This window comes from Osmerus mordax, chromosome 5 (assembly GCF_038355195.1).
Source record: "Osmerus mordax isolate fOsmMor3 chromosome 5, fOsmMor3.pri, whole genome shotgun sequence".
Taxonomy (NCBI): domain Eukaryota; kingdom Metazoa; phylum Chordata; class Actinopteri; order Osmeriformes; family Osmeridae; genus Osmerus; species Osmerus mordax.
In genome coordinates this window covers 18,885,428-18,902,105 of record NC_090054.1, presented here as the reverse complement: position 1 = coordinate 18,902,105, position 16,678 = coordinate 18,885,428, and the positions used below count along the sequence as shown (strand labels likewise).

At 51.8% G+C, this 16,678-nt stretch overlaps 1 protein-coding gene across 1 annotated transcript in view; it reads right to left on the bottom strand.

The window, feature by feature from the left end:
- Positions 1 to 7,840: 7,840 nt before the first annotated feature.
- Positions 7,841 to 16,678, bottom strand: part of srbd1 (S1 RNA binding domain 1) — a 29,594-nt gene continuing 20,756 nt past the window's right edge. Inside the window, exons 15-17 of the mRNA XM_067235725.1 lie at positions 12,750 to 12,841; positions 9,086 to 9,168; positions 7,841 to 7,885 (exon numbers count right to left, since the gene is read on the bottom strand). Of these exons, the coding sequence (XP_067091826.1) occupies positions 7,841 to 7,885; positions 9,086 to 9,168; positions 12,750 to 12,841 (220 nt within the window). The remainder of the gene's footprint in view (positions 7,886 to 9,085; positions 9,169 to 12,749; positions 12,842 to 16,678) is intronic.

The following is a 16,678-nucleotide window of genomic DNA, read 5'->3' as shown; positions in this document are numbered from 1 at the left end:
TGCGCTGTGACCCCCAGTCACACAGTCACCTGTCAGCACTCTGACTCAAAGACACAAGCAGAGAGGGAGGGAAGACACGGAGGAAGAGATAAACGACGAGAGTTAGGGAGGGGGAGACGAAGGGATGGATGGAGATGCAGAGAGAGAGAGAGAGAGAGAGAGAGAGAGAGAGAGAGAGAGAGAGAGAGAGAGAGAGAGAGGGGATGAGAAGGGAAGTGAGAGTAGCGCAAGGGGTTGAGAGGTACGCGTATCTGAGTGAGATGAGAAGAGCAGGCGGAGGGCAGTGGAGAAGGAGAGGCAAAAATGGGGGGAGGAAGGGGGGGGGGGGGGGGAAATGTGAGGAAGAAAGTGAGCTGATACGAAGAAAAAAAAGAAAAGAAGATTGTGTTTGTACATGTGCTTCAGTGGGGGATTCCACTGCCCCGGAGCAGGGGTGACAAAGCGCAGGATCAGGTGGTCTGAAAAATGTCCCTGTCGGTGAAAGGCCTCATTTCTGGGGCCGTGGGGCTGAAACGGCTGGCCGTCTGGGCCCGGTTTGTCCAGTAACTCGATCGAGCCCTGAACAAACACAGCCTTGTAAACCGATAACAACATGTTAGCAAACGGCCCATCTCTGTGTCAGCAATAACAAGTGTTGCAGACGGCCCACCGCCTAGAGAGAGAGAGGGGGGTGAAACAGAAGAGGGGAGAGAGGGGCAGGGGGAGAGAGGAGGAGGGAGGGAGGGGCAGGGGGAGAGGAGGAGGGAGGGAGGGGGGGAGGGGAGAGGGACGAGAGGAGGGAGGGAGGGGAGAGGGGGGAGGAGGAGGGAGGGAGGGGAGAGGAAGGAGGGAGGGAGGGAGGGAGGGAGGGGAGAGGGGGAAGGAGGAGGGAGGGGAGGGAGGGGAGAGGAGGAGGGAGGGAGGGGAGAGGGGGAAGGAGGAGGGAGGGGAGAGGGGAGAGGAGGAGGGAGGGAGGGAGGGGAGAGGGGGGAGAGGAGGAGGGAGGGAGGGGAGAGGGGGGAGAGGAGGAGGGAGGGAGGGGGCAGGGGGGAGAGGAGGAGGGAGGGAGGGAGGGAGGGAGGGAGGGAGGGAGGGAGGGAGGGAGGGAGGGAGGGGAGAGGGGAAGAGATGGAGGAGGGGAAGGGGACATAAGGGGAGGACGGAGGGAGGGGAGAACGTGGAGAGGAACGGAGAGAAGATGGAGGAGAGAGCCTTTTGGAGGAGGCTTCAGAGCAATCTGGCAGGTGTCGACTGGAGACAAGCGAGATGAAAGAAAAAGCAAGTGAGAGATTAAAGGAAGACAGGGGAAAAGGCGGGCAAATGAGAGAGAGCTGAAATGAAAGACTGGAAGCTCTGGGGCAGATGACAGAAAGAGTAGGCGAGCGCGGAGGGGAGAGAGTACAGAAAAAAGAAGGGTAAGTCAACAAGGAGGAGGAGGAGATCCTGCAGGTTTGACCGACAGCATGATTGACAGGTGCCTGAGGACTGAAGGATGACTGTCGAGCCCCCTGCCTGTGAGACCAGCGTGAGGAGGGGGACCAGGAAACATGTGTGACAACTGGAGTGAAGGAGCCATGTTTATGTAAGACTGTGGTGGCAGAGATGACACACACTCTATATCACACTCCTTCTCTGGCTGCCCGGGAAAACACCAGTCAGTGTTTTTCTTCTGCCGTGAAGGCGTCCAAAACATTCTGAACATTTAACGGACTTTGACCTGTCATGCCAATCCTGATGAAAATGTTCGAATGGCCCCCTTAAAAGCCACGCCACATCAGCTCTCCCGCTGAGAGACAGACGAAGATTTAGTCGAGGTGACGACTTCCATCTGTTCATGCCGACTCTTGCGGCACACTGCCCCTACTGGAACCAAGTGTGAACTACAGAATTGGGGAAAACCATAAATGCCACAGATGTTTTTTCATTGAAGGTAAAACTACATTGTGTGTGGGGGTAAAGACACAGAGAGACAGAGAGAGTGAGTGAGAGAGAGAGAGAGAGAGAGAGAGAGAGAGAGAGAAAGAGAGAAAGAAAGAGAAAGAGAGAGAAAGAAAGAGAGAAAGAGAGAGAAAGAGAGATTAATGACAGCCTTGTTTCTGGATTTGAGGAGAGCACTGTGAGCAGCACAGACAGGGGAAACACCTGTAATGTCACAACCGGAGAAGTGACGGTTTTTCACACGAGAACAGAGCAGAAGATAGCAGCTTCTCACGTTCCCTGTGTAACCTCACCCCGGGGCCGCTATGCAGGTGACACAGACACTCAGACAGCACACAACGTCCCATTGTCTGGACGTGTCACTGGCTTTTGAATAAACTTCCACAGAATTCGGACTGGAAGTTCGTTTTTGAAAATTCAATGCAAATCTCCGTATTAATTTGACCACATGCCTGCTCTTACACCAGCCGTCTACAGCGGAATTCAAGGACAGCCTGGCTGGACTAGGGCCTGGCCGTGGGTGTGTGTGTCCAAGTGAACTTTCAGATCCTGTGAGGGAACACGCTCAGACTTATTTCTGTTTATGACCTGTCCTCTCTGTCCTTGTATTGTTTTTATTCTATACCGAGCTACGTGTCAGAAATTAAGTGACAAAATTGACATTGACACTATAAGGACACACATGCACAGGCAGGAGGTCTGGGTTACACTGGGGTGTCGGGGGGGGGGGGGGGGGGGGGGGGGGGGGGGGGGGGGGGCACGACACCTTGAACCATGGTTGTCACTCTTGTCAGGTTCAAACAGGGAGCAACGCCACCTCTTCATTAGGGCTCCATCAATCACAAGAGCCGGGATCTATCTTTAACACTGGTCCAGGGGCTCTTTACAGGCGCGCGGGCTGACGGACGACGCCCCTGAGGAGGGTTATCGCTCGCTGGGCCGGTGAAGGGTCCGGTGAAGGCCAGGAGACGGAGGGAGGGAAGGAGAGAACCGTAAAACGTTGCCGTCCGACCGCAAGCTTTTCCTGCTTGGAGTCCAGAGGCAGTGGAAGGGAGGAGGAGAGGAGAGAGGGATGGGTGGAGAGACCCACCCAAACAGCTGCAGCTCTGACTCAGAACACTGCTCTGTGTATGTGTGTGTGCACCAGTACTACGTGTGGTTATGAGCTCACATGGTTAGTGTGTTTGTGTTCCAGAACTGGGTTTGAGGGGAGCAAAGTAACAGAGGTTCTGCTCTATAAAGTACACACACACAGAAATGGGTGGGTGGATGGGTGTGTATTTGTAGTGGCAGATATGTGAGAGTGGGTAGCAGAAGTGAAGACGTACGCGTGCGTGTGTGTGTGTGTGTGTGTGAGGGCGTCTTGGTCAGTGAGCTTTGGAGGGGCCAGGCGTTCGTCTGTCAGCACAGAGAGAGGGAGAGAGAGAGACCAAGAGAGACAGAGCCAGAGAGAGGGAGAGAGAGAGAGACCAAGAGAGACAGAGCCAGAGAGAGGGAGAGAGAGAGAGACCAAGAGAGACAGAGCCAGAGAGAGAGAAAGGTGCTTGGTGTTTTCCGCTCACTTGGATGTGTCATGGAGAGACTCGCACCCCCCCCCCCCCCCTCCACCTCCCTCCCTCAAACTGCCTCCCCCCCTTATCCTCTCATCACACTCCTGTCCAGCACTTACAATCAATCCGCCGTGTTGGAACAGCCTTATCTATGATTGAATAAGCAGAGTGATATTGCATGTGGTGTGTTCTACCCAGTCATTGCTTGTGCACATGCTTTGCACACATGCACAACCACACACTGGGAGTCACACACACACACACACACACACACACACACACACACACACACACACACACACACACGCACACACATCCCCAAAACCTTAATGTCTTAATGTCCCTAAAACCTTAAACGTCTTCATGTATTACACATGACCCGCCCCCTCGGGATTGGGCTCAGGTGGGACCGTGGTGCCTGGCTGGGACAGGCCCCACGGACCGTGGTGCCTGGCTGGGACAGGCCCCAGCCTTCACATGACAAAGTGGTTCTGTCAGCACTTCACACATTAACAGGCCTTTCTGAGATGCTGCCATTCCCAGATGTCAATCAGAGTCACAGAGAGACAGTGACACAGAGAGAGATGGCAGAGAGATAGTGACACAGAGAGAGATGGCAGAGAGATAGTGACACAGAGAGAGATGGCAGAGAGACAGTCACACAGAGAGAGATGGCAGAGAGACAGTGACACAGAGAGAGATGGCAGAGAGATAGTGACACAGAGAGAGATGGCAGAGAGACAGTGACACAGAGAGAGATGGCAGAGAGACAGTCACACAGAGAGAGATGGCAGAGAGACAGTGACACACAGAGAGATGGCAGAGAGACAGTGACACAGAGAGAGATGGCAGAGAGACAGTGACACAGAGAGAGATGGTAGAGAGACAAGGAAACAAAGTGAGTGAGAAAGCAACAAACGGGGGGAAAAGACAAGACAAATGGGAGAGAGAGAGATCCACAGTTGGTCATCAACAGTCGTCACGTGAACGGGGGGGCCTATCGGTATGCTGAGTGACGTGGAGCCATAATGGCGGCTGCCTTGCCCCCTGACTGACAAGCATTGGCCTCCAAGCCACTCACAACCTTGACAACAGGAAGAGGGGCTGGAGCCAGTTTGGCGCTAGCGCTACCCAGGTGCCCTGGAGCGGGAGGAGGAGAGCTGGTAGCAGCATGGACATGAAGCCAGGACGCCCAAGGGCTGGGTGTTTGACTGACAGCCCGTGATAACCGTGTGAACTTTCCTCTCCTGCGAGCCTACAGGTAAAGGTGTTGCAGAGGAAATTGCTCTGTGTGTTTGTCTCAGGGCTGGTCGTAAATCAGGAGCCGCAGTTGATGAGACAGCCAAGAGATGGTTTTGTGTTATTGGAGCATTGTTTGATGAACAGCTAATGGCTGATTCAGATGCCAGAGGAGCCTCTGGGAGGGTAAATATCCTCCCTCCTCCCTCTCCTGTTGCACTTCCTCTGAGCAGACACAGCGCCCCTGGGACATACACACACACACACACTTTCTCTCACCAACACCAACAAACACCATCTACTAGGAAGGAACCAGAAATGGCAGAATCATATGAACACCGTGTTGCAGCAGAAATGTCAACACATGTAAGAACTCTAGTGCGCACGGTAAGAAAAAAAAAAGAGAGGTGTCAATCTGAACACGTTGCCTATATTTGGCAAGCCATGACAAGTTCCCATCAGCTAGCCATGCTTGGTTTCCGTATTGAGAGATTCAGGTAACCGGGGGCATAAAAAAAAACGCCCTGCCAACGCGAGGTGGGTTCTCGGAGACTGAGGCTGGCTGTACAAGAGGAAACAGCAGAGACTAATTGGGTTACAGATGAAGCTTGGCTGCGCGCTGCTGCAGAGTCACACGGCTCCACAGAGCCAAGCAGCGGCTTTTTCCCACGCGTAGACGCACCTCCGAGGCAAGAGCCATCCATCACTGTCACCCCCCCCCCCACCCCCTCCGTCACCCTCCACCCCTCCCCTCATCCCTCCGTCTTCCTGTCCGCCCTGCAGGCACCAGCGCTCAGGTCCCGGCCCCGAGGCCCGCCAGCCAATCAGAGCGCCCGGAAATCTCCCCTCGTAAAGGCGGGACTCGGGGTGCCGGGGTTGACGGTGGTGACATCACAGTTGCAAGCGCAGCCTGCAGGAAGGACTGGAGGCTGTTCTCACCTGTCCTGACAGAAATACTCTCACCCTCAAAAAGATGACTTTCCCTGGATAACGGTCGGTGGGACTGGGGGCATAGAGAAGAGGAGGAGGGAGAGGAAACAGAGATGGAGGGAGGACGAGGGGAGAGAGAGGTGAGGAAAGGGGGGAGAGAGGTGAGGATTGACAGGTCTTTAATATCCGGCAGTGTGCAAGTGTGTTTTTGCACACAGCCGGGGTAAAATACTGCCCTGGGGACCCTTCTACACACACACACACACACACACGTTGAAAAATCCACACCATCCAACCCCTTACTGACAGGTAAAAGTGAGATGAGTAGAGAAAGACCATTAAAAGCTATTCGTTCCAGCATGAATGCGAGGGCCTTTTCCACGGAACACACCGGATTCTGAAACCTTTTAAAGCTAGGAGAAAACAAGACCGCGTACAGTGCAGCCTTTCTCTTGTCAACCCTGCTCGTCTAATAGTGGCCTTGGAAAAACTGAAACTGTGGAAAAGACCTCTCCGACAAGCTCCTCCAGCTCAGCTCTGCACGGCCGCAGAGCAGCACAGAGTGTTTGGAGTCAAAACAGGGTTTCCAGCTGGCTCCCAGGACTACAGTTAACTCCAATCAGCTTTTATTGGCCTCCTCTTTCTCACCCGTCCTCTCATTTCCTGGCCTTCCATGGCCTTGTCAGTCAGACGGCCAGGCAGAGGGGTGCTAGCAGGCTACGTGGCTAACTCCTGTTACAGCCAGCCGTGGTGTGTGTGGACAACTAGGCTAGCGCGCTACATGCTAGCTCAGGCTGTGGGTGGAGTTAGCATGTCTTGCAATGCAAGGCATTGGGCTGTAGAAAAACCATGGCTGTAAGTATGTGAGTGCAAGCCAGTGTGTGTGTGTGCGGCCCACATTGCTGCGGTCTCCCGGTCGTGTAGATTCACCCTCTACAACATCCAGAAGATCAGGAGATACCTGTCTGAGCACTCCACCCAGCTGCTACTCCAAGCACTTGTCCTCTCCAAGTTGGACTATTGCAACTCGCTGCTCGCTGGTCTCCCAGCATGTGCAACCCGCCCTCTTCAGAGGATTCAGAATGCAGCGGCCCGCCTGGTCTACAATCTACCCAGACGCTCTCATGTTACCCCGCTCCTCATCTCTCCACTGGCTACCTATCATGGCCCGTATCAGATTCAAGACCCTGGTATTGACCTTCCGAGCAGTGAACGGGACTGCACCCGTCTACATCAAGTCTCTCCTGCAGCCTTACACCCCTACCCGTCACCTACGGTCTTCTTCAGACAACTGCCTGGTGGTCCCACCGCTCAAGACCGCCCGGTCCCAACACAAGCTCTTCTCCTGTCTGGCCCCCCAGTGGTGGAATCAACTCCCCACCTCCATCAGAGACACTGACCGTCTCCCCACCTTCAAGAAAAGGCTCAAGACGCACTTGTTCCAGGAGTACAACGGTACTTAGGAATGGTTCGCTTGACCCGATGTTAGTTTCCTCAAGGATCACAATGACTCTTGCTCAGAGACTTGTTGCTCTTGTGGTTACATTTACATTTAGTCATTTAGCAGACGCTCTTATCCAGAGCGACTTACAGTAAGTACAGGGACATTCCCCCGAGGCAAGTAGGGTGAAGTGCCTTGCCCAAGGACAAAACGTCAGTTGGCATGACCGGGAATCGAACTGGCAACCTTCGGATTACTAGCCCCCTTCCCTCACCGCTCAGCCACCTGACTCCCTGACAGTTAGTGGTAACTGTTTTAATTTTTTTGTACTCGCTGTGATATATTGTTTTTATTATTGTTGCTTGTTTTTTCCACAGGTACACTTGCACATATAGCGGTTCATGTTGTTTAATTGTAACTTGTTTAACTACATGCTCTTATGGTTCTTCCCTTTGGCACTTACTTTGGTTGTTCACAATGTGTGCTTCATGTTTTGGCTACTCGCAATGTTTTGTGGCTATCTTGTTGTTATACCTATGCACTTTGTAAAGCTCTCTCTTGGAAGTCGCTTTGGATAAAAGCGTCTGCTAAATGAATAAATGTAAATGTAAATGTAATGTGTTCTCTCTCTGCAGCAGTCCAAACGGGCCCACGTCACTCATCACGTCTCGGCCCAGCGGCCCGTCTCAGATTGCGCTCCCCCTCTCAGATCATGTGACAGGGTAAATAAACGGGCCGGCGCTGACAGACGCGAGGGGGGACGTCACCGTGACCTGCACAGCGTGGGTGTCTGGGGGTGGGGGGCAGCCTGGGGGTGGGGGGGGGGTGGGGGTCAGGGGGACAACAGGGGGAGTGAAGAAGCGGGAGAGGAGGGAGGGGGGCGGTATTCACATGAATCCTCTCCCATCCCATCTCCTCTCTAACTCCTAACCGCTCCTCAAAAACCTCTCGTCTTTCTCATGCTGGATCTCTCCTGTCCTCCCTGCCGTCCCCTCTCTCCCCCCACCTCCCTCCGTCACGGGGAGGCATCAGGGAGGCGAGAGGGGCAGAGAGAGGGCGAGGCAGCGGGGAGGGGGGCAGAGAGAGAGGGCAAGGCAGCGGGGAGGGGGGCAGAGAGAGGGCGAGGCAGCGGGCAGGGGAGAGGGACATGGAGCCAGGTGTATGCAGGGCCTGTTCTCCCCTCCAGACTCCTGTAAGGGCTCATCCATCTCTCTGTTCGGCGGCGGCTCGATTAGGCCTGCTAGCATCACACCACGAAAGTGGCTGGTTCTCTCACAGCAAGCGCCTTACTCTCTCTCTAGCTCTCTCTTTCTCACTATCTCTCTCTCATTCTCTCTCTCTGTGTGTGTGTGTGTGTGCGCTGACAGATGAACAGCCCAGCCTCTACACAGCTCACTGGCCGAGACACACACGTCTTCACACCCACTTGCACATAACTGCGACTACAATTACACTACAAATCACTGTGTGTGCTCTCTCTCTCTCAACAACAGGAGGCTCTACTCTGTAGGGCTCATCATGTATAAATACATGCAGATTAGTGTGTGGCATACAGGCTGGCGGCTCCTCCACAGCCACCTGTTGTGATTGGGAGTTCCTGGGCGATACAAAACAATCCAGCAATCTGTCCGCACCCTTTATTCCAAATAACGGATGTGTGTGTGTGTGTGTTTTGTAGATCGCCTTAGAAAATTCCTAGGGGATGGAGACATGGTATGTATGGATGAAAGCATGAGCACAGGGGCATACATACACACACATGATCTCAAATGCAGCTTGTGCACACATATATATATATATATATATATAGAGACACACCCACACACTCTCAAGCACAGCTCGTACACACACACACAGTAGTGTCCTCTATTCTGCTGTCTACTCAGCTATTCTCACAAGTCTAACTGAAAGCAGATGCTCCTCAGAGCTCTGGGAGGAGAGGTTGTTGCTACAGGCAGCATCCCCCCCAAGCACACCCACACACAAACACGCGCTTGTCCAGTCCTACCTGGTAGGTTCCGATGCCTATGTGTTTGGGGTCGATCTTCACCAGCTCAGCCAGTGGGTCCTGAACCCGTCTCCCGATGGATACTAGACACACACACACACACACACACACACACACACACACACATTCTCTTTATCTATACAAACATATATACACAAATATATCACAAGCCTGAGTAAATACACACACAGTCTGACCTGAGACAAACAGTCAAGAACCGAAACGTGACAATTGTTGTCTACGATCTTGAAGAAAACAAACAAAACAAAAGCAGAGAGGCAGGGATGAGTCTCAAGAGAGGCAGTAAATTGTTTATATAAACTTCCCGACTTGATTACATTGATCAAATATGCTAATCTATACATATTACGAGCTGGCCCCTCCAGGCATAGAGACCGTACTAACTAACCATCCAACCCCCTACCCCCTCGCCCCAACACACACACACACTCAAAACAATCATGTTAATAAATTCCACAGATGCCATCCAATCACAACTCATGCACCTGTCACCAAACCCCACCTATCTGATACAAAACACCATCTGTGGAAAAGGCAATGGTACATCATCCAGGACACAAACACACACTCTTAAAATACACACACACGCACACACACACACACACACACGCACACACACACACACACACACACACACACACACACACACACACACACACACACACACACACACACACACACACACACACACACACGAGTCAGCATATGATGGTGAATCTGCTAAGTTTCAAGTTGGACTGAATGTGGCCAAATGTCTTTTCCATGAGAGTCTTGGCAGGAGTGAGTGACAAGAAGATAAATGATAAACACAAAACTAAACACATGACATCAGACCGCAGCCCCTACGACAGATGAGGACCATTCTTAAACATAAACACCCCCCCTCCCACACACACACAGTCCCTCACTCGGTCAACTAATGGGTTAAGAGTGAAAAAACAACAACATTGAAAACTAATAAAACTCAAATTAAAGAGGAATAAAAGCAAATGTCATGCTGTAAACCTTGTCTGCATATACATGCCAACATACACACATGACAGCAGCATGAAGCAGATTGAATATAGACTGACAGTTTGTTGAGTCTAGTCGACAGATGAAACAGACTAGAGATATGCTAAAGAATGAGGTACACTAGAGTAAGTCAACATGTGTATTTCCATCTTCGTTTTTCTCTTAGGAGTTTGTGAGGTAGAGCGTGTGCGAGAGGGAGTGTGTGTGTGAGGGAGTGTGTGTGTGGAGCATGTGTGATGTACAGTGTGAAAAGGAGAAGTTTGTCCTGAACAGTGTCAGGAAGACCAAAATACTCTGGGACATCTGCCTTGAAACATGAGAAACGTCTTGACTGGCATTGCCGACTACCAGACCATGACAGTCTGTTCCATTGTAGCTGTACGGTACAACAGACCAGCTGCAACATCCAATCCCAGCCTTTCTACCAAACCTAGCCTAGCATGGCCTTTCTACCAAACCTAGCCTAGCATGGCCTTTCTACCAAACCCAGCCTAGCATGGCCTTTCTACCAAACCTAGCCTAGCATGGCCTTTCTACCAAACCCAGCCTAGCATGGCCGTTCTACCAAACCTAGCCTAGCATGGCCTTTCTACCAAACCTAGCCTAGCATGGCCTTTCTACCAAACCTAGCCTAGCATGGCCTTTCTACCAAACCTAGCCTAGCATGGCCTTTCTACCAAACCTAGCCTAGCATGGCCTTTCTACCAAACCTAGCCTAGCATGGCCTTTCTAACAAACCTAGCCTGGCCTAAAAGCTATCTTATCCTTACCAAAGCTAACTTATCCTTTGTCACAAACCTAGCCTCCAATCCAAACCTAGCCTCCATTCCAAACCTAGACTCCATAAGGAACCTCGCCTCCATGTCACATCCAGCCTAGCGTCTGGCCAAATCTAGTTTAGCCTTCATGCCAAACCTCAAGCCCTCTATGAATCTTTAGCTTGGCTCGTTAACTTTCATTAAGGGCTGAGGAGGGTTGAGAGAGAGCATCTACAGCTCTGCTTACAAATGACCCCGCTCTCACTGAGGAGAGGAGAGAAGTGCTTTTGTGTGCTAGGAGCGAGGCCGGCCCTGAAACTCCATCCCTGTCCAAATATTATCCCAGGCCGTCTCTGTTCCCGCTGCCATCCGAGGAGAGGTGCAGAGAGCGAGGCATTGATTCAGCACGCTGCCCTCGCTGCTCCTCTCGCTCACCTCAACTGTGTTCGTTTGCAGCCGCATCGAGGAAACCAACACCCGCGCCCCCACCAACCACAGCATCATCTTCCCCCACACACACACACACACACGCACACACACGCACACAGATGCACATGCACACGCAGTACGTACATACACACAGAGACAGACATGCAGTACATACAGATACATGCACACACACACACACACAGTACCTCCAGACATACACGCAGGACTATGGTAGGTTACATCAGCCTTGGAGATCGACTCTAAACTCTTTGGTTTACCAGAAGTTGTTGTACCCATCTCCCAGCACCAGGGGTCATTGGTGGTTCCTGTAAGGCTGCATGAGGAACACTTTCATGAGGAGAAGGCTCGAGAAACAACCACTCCAGGAACTCCTTGTTCAAGACCATCAGCACACACACACACACACACACACTCATAAACATGCCTACACTCTTTCAGACACACTCTCTCTCTGTCACACACACACACACACACACATATAAACAACTGCCTGTGTCCTTCCTATCCCACTGCATCAGAGATGTAATAAACGCTCCGGGTTTTCACACACATGCGAAATAAAACACTTCTTACGCCTTTCATTAAGTGGGATAAATATGGCTCCCTGGGTCTACTGGAGACCCTGACCAGAGGAAACTTTAGAATTAATCCCACGATTGATTTACTGCTTTTATAGAGGAAGTCTGGAATAATTCTCAAAATCCTGTTTGGGGAAACCTTTGATTTTTTGTCCAAAAAGAATTTCTTTCTTTTTTTCTTTTCGTTTGTGTTTCTACTCAGTGTGTGTGTTTGTGATGGCAGTATAGTACATAGTAAGAGCTTGTGTGGTCCCAAGCATGGACACACACACACACACACACACTCTCCCCCTTGGGCACTTTGATTTCACAGCATGGTGATGAGTTCTACAGAACAGATCTGAGTTTGGAGGGGCGAAAGCAGTTTGTCAATAGCCCATTCCTCCCTCCCCTCTCCCTCCCTCTCTCTCCCTCTGTCACTCTCTCCCTGAATGCCACTTTACTATCCTGGCCCCTCCAGCCTCTTCTTTCGGCCCAGACTCTAACAGCCCAGACTCTAACAGCCCAGACTCTAACAGCCCAGACTCTAATTGCCCAGACTCTAACTGCCCAGACTCTAACTGCCCAGACTCTAACTGCCCAGACTCTAACAGCCCAGACTCTAACTGCCCAGACTCTAACTGCCCAGACTCTAACTGCCCAGACTCTAACTGCCCAGACTCTAACTGCCCAGACTCTAACAGCCCAGACTCTAACAGCCCAGCGTGTAGTGTGTGCCCACACACACCACACGCACTCACCTACAGAGCACAGCAAAACTGAAATCTCAGTCAGGGATGCACCTGACTGTCTCATGCAAGGTCAGAAGGGTCATAGGTCACGGTGAGGGTTTAGGGCTCTGACCTGCGCTCCTGAGGTTGGGGTCCAGGTCAGGCATCTCCTTCACAGCCTCGGCACTCACGCTGTAGATGGAGGCTCCAGCCTCGTTAGTGATGCTGGAGGGGAGAGAGAGACAGGGAGAGAGACAGGGAGAGAGAGACACAGAGAGAGAGACACACAGAGAGAGAGACACAGAGAGACAGGGAGAGACACACAGAGAGAGAGAGAGAGAGAGAGAGAGAGAGAGAGAGAGAGAGAGGAGAGACAGAGAGAAACAGAGAGATGTAAGCATCCCATCTCAGCTCAGGAACAAGCTGTCTTTTCTGCTTCGACACACACGCACACAGACACACGCGCACACACACAGACACGCGCACACACACACACATCACTCACAGCAGCAACATAATGCTTATGAATGTTCAGCTCATGCCAGGGAAATGCCCTTATTAGCTGGGATCTACAGGTCAAAGGTCATGGCTGCCGTTGAAGTGTGAACATGTGTTCAGCTCCAGTCTAAAGCCCTACGCATATGTAATGTTACACCTGTATGTAAGCTCCACTGCTCACCATTACGACAATATACAGATTCTAAATCTAGATGATATCTGCTCAGTAGCATTCACACACATCCTTAGTCAAGTATATCACACTGAGGATGAGGAGGAAAGGCCAGTAAATAAGACCTAGAGGGTGAGGGAGACTAAACTCTCCTGTACGGCAAGCTGCAGCTGCCGACTCATGTGGCACTACTGCCATCTAGAGGACACAAGTATGTACTGCGTCCGTGTCCAGCACATACAGCCCCACAACAGCAAATCTGACACCTTAGACAGAGCTGGGACAATTCTAGACTCACAGACTACTGTTTCACTCCTTATCGTTTCAAATACAAACAGATACGATAATGTCTGCTTTAAACACAAATGATATTAGACTATTCCTTTTCTTCTATTCTACTGGCTCATCCTGGGAAATCTGTCAACAATGCTGGGGGTTGTTAACATCAACGTGATGTGGAGATGGAGAGAGACATGGAGAGTCTAGTGGACTGAGCTGGGTCCCGGGAGGATGTGTTTCCAGTGTGGGGGTGTTACAGCGGAGGCTGACCAGTGATCCCTCCAGATTTGGGCGATCGTCTCCCCCCCTCCCTCCCTCCTTCCCTCCCTCCCTCCAGAGGAGCATGGAGGGTTCTTCTCAGGGCTCTTGTGTGACTGACCTACGTGATACGGGGTTGGTCGCAATCTTCCCTCCCTTCCTCGACCCCCTCATGGCGTATGAGCCACCGTGACCTTGCCAATTAGCAGCATCCTCTTCACGATGGTGGGCAGGAGCCATCTGACAAGGCTCACATTTAGATAAACTTGTCCCCTCCCTCTCTCGTTCTCCATCTCCCTCCCCCTCTCTCCATCAGCCCCCCCCTGCACCATGCTGACAGCTGACATGTCGCCGTGGCGACAGCGTTAACGAACACTGGCACATGACCTTCATGGAGGTAATTTCAAGACGGAGAGCTGGTGCTTAATCAGACACTCAGAGGGATTAGGGCTACATTACACACACACACGTCACCAGGTGCAAGTGAAGTTTGTGACAATGACTAAGTGACAGAGCGAGTGTGTGGACACAGGTATGTGTGTACGTGTGTGAGGCCACTACGACAAGGTGGCCTATCAGATCATGTCAAGATAAAAGAGAATCCAGTCCAGACTACCTCTCCTCCCCACACGCACACACACACACACACACGCACAGACACACACACAAAGTGTGTATGGAAGTAAAGTGTGATGGGTATGAAGCGACAGGACCAGTTGTCTGGTTCTCAAGTCTCTGCTGTCTCTCTCCCTCACTGTCCAGCATTCTCTCCCTTCTCCTCTCTCTTCTACCCTGTTCTACCCTCCCTCCCTCTCCAGAGCCTGGGGGCAGCTACTCCACCAGCCTGTCTGTACTGACACCAGACTGACCAAACCCACCCCAGCCAAATCCACACAACGCAGGCCTGAGGAACTCGCCAGAAACAATGTGGGCAAAAACCAAACAAAAACTCTCGGTTTTGGATTTGTTGGAACGTACTGCTGGCTGTGGGGAACGTACTGCTGGCTGTGGGGAACGTACTGCTGGCTGTGGGGAACGTACTGCTGGCTGTGGAGAACGTACTGCTGGCTGTGGGGAACGTACTGCTGGCTTTGGGGAACGTACTGCTGGCTGTGGAGAACGTACTGCTGGCTGTGGAGAACGTACTGCTGGCTGTGGAGAACGTACTGCTGGCTGTGGGGAACGTACTGCTGGCTTTGGGGAACGTACTGCTGGCTGTGGAGAACGTACTGCTGGCTGTGGAGAACGTACTGCTGGCTGTGGAGAACGTACTGCTGGCTGTGGAGAACATACTGCTGGCTGTGGGGAACGTACTGCTGGCTGTGGGGAACATACTGCTGGCTGTGGGGAACATACTGCTGGCTGTGGAGAACGTACTGCTGGCTGTGGAGAACGTACTGCTGGCTGTGGGGAACATACTGCTGGCTGTGGGGAACATACTGCTGGCTGTGGGCTGCGATCATGTTTATCACAGCGGTGGCTTCCTCTGAGACCAGTAACAAGAGAGGACACACAGCTACTACTATGGAACACACAAACCCAACACATACTGTTGTACACACACACGCACACACGCACACACGCACACACACACACACACACAGGGTTCCTCATTAAGTGATACGTGACAAAGCGGGCTGCTCTGGGTCAAGTGAAAGAGAGACAGCGCCTCGCTTTTGTCCTCCCAGTCTCCTGACCGCGGGGAAAGTGTCCCCCCCAAAACCCCTGTGCACTCCTCCCAGAGACAGAGAGAGGGAGGGGGGGAGAGAGAGAGAGAGGCCGGTAGCCCCTATCATGTCTGAATTAATTACCAGGGCCGCCAGACCGCCCTGAGTGGCCCTGTCATAGATACAGACCAGGGCGCTCGTCACCGTGGCACCCAGACCATCGTCTGGAGAGGGCATCTCCGTGGCAGCCACCAGAAGGTTGTCTGAGCCCTCCACGCTCTGGCCCAAGTGGACGGACACACACACACACACACACACACACACGTATCAGAGCGACACAAGTCAAAGCTAGCCTCTCGGTGACTGTGACAGAGACAGAGAGATGACTTGGTGGGCCTTGAGGGATGCCAGTCTCTTCGTCAGACCCCTGCCTGTCTCCCGGTCCTGGTCCCGGGGGAAGGTCACAGCCGAGCCCCCCTTCCTGGTTCTCTCTCCCCTGCTCTACCCCGCTCAGACAGCCCCGGGCCCTGGCCCAGCCATATACCCCCCAACAGGCCCTGATCACTCATCACTGACATTGGGAGAGACATATACAAGCTTTGATACTTCAACTCTCTTTCACACACACTGTTTTAATGAGTGTGTGTGTATCAGATAGGTTCCATGGTAACTTGATATAGAAACTGTGAAAAGGGATTGATGCAATGTCGGTTATTAAAGCCTTTAGTGATGAAAAAGCCCCTCTCTCCATTTGAACATTCAGTAATTTTATACAGGTCCCTGTCATCCATTATGACCTGTTCCATCTTTGCAGAAAGACCTTCATTTGCATTTTCTGGCACAAGCCACCTTTGTGACATCACTATTTGCAAAGCAAATTAAGTTCCAGTATGACATCACTTTTATTAGGGCCAATTTTCCATTGTGAAATCACAAAAGGTTGTAAATTCTAAAAGGAATCAGCTTACTAGACAGTGATAAGGGATGAAGCTCACCAAAAGAATTAACACGCAACAAACAAAAAATTATAAACATCTAATCTGAACCTTTTTGTTACGCTCTACCAGGCTAAACAACGAGAGAGTGATGTATCAGTGGTTAAATAGAAAATATTTCATCACTTGGGGACCTCCGTAAACAGGCTTTCAGACAGCTCAGGTCCATTGTGCAGTCAGCCGCTAAGCCTGA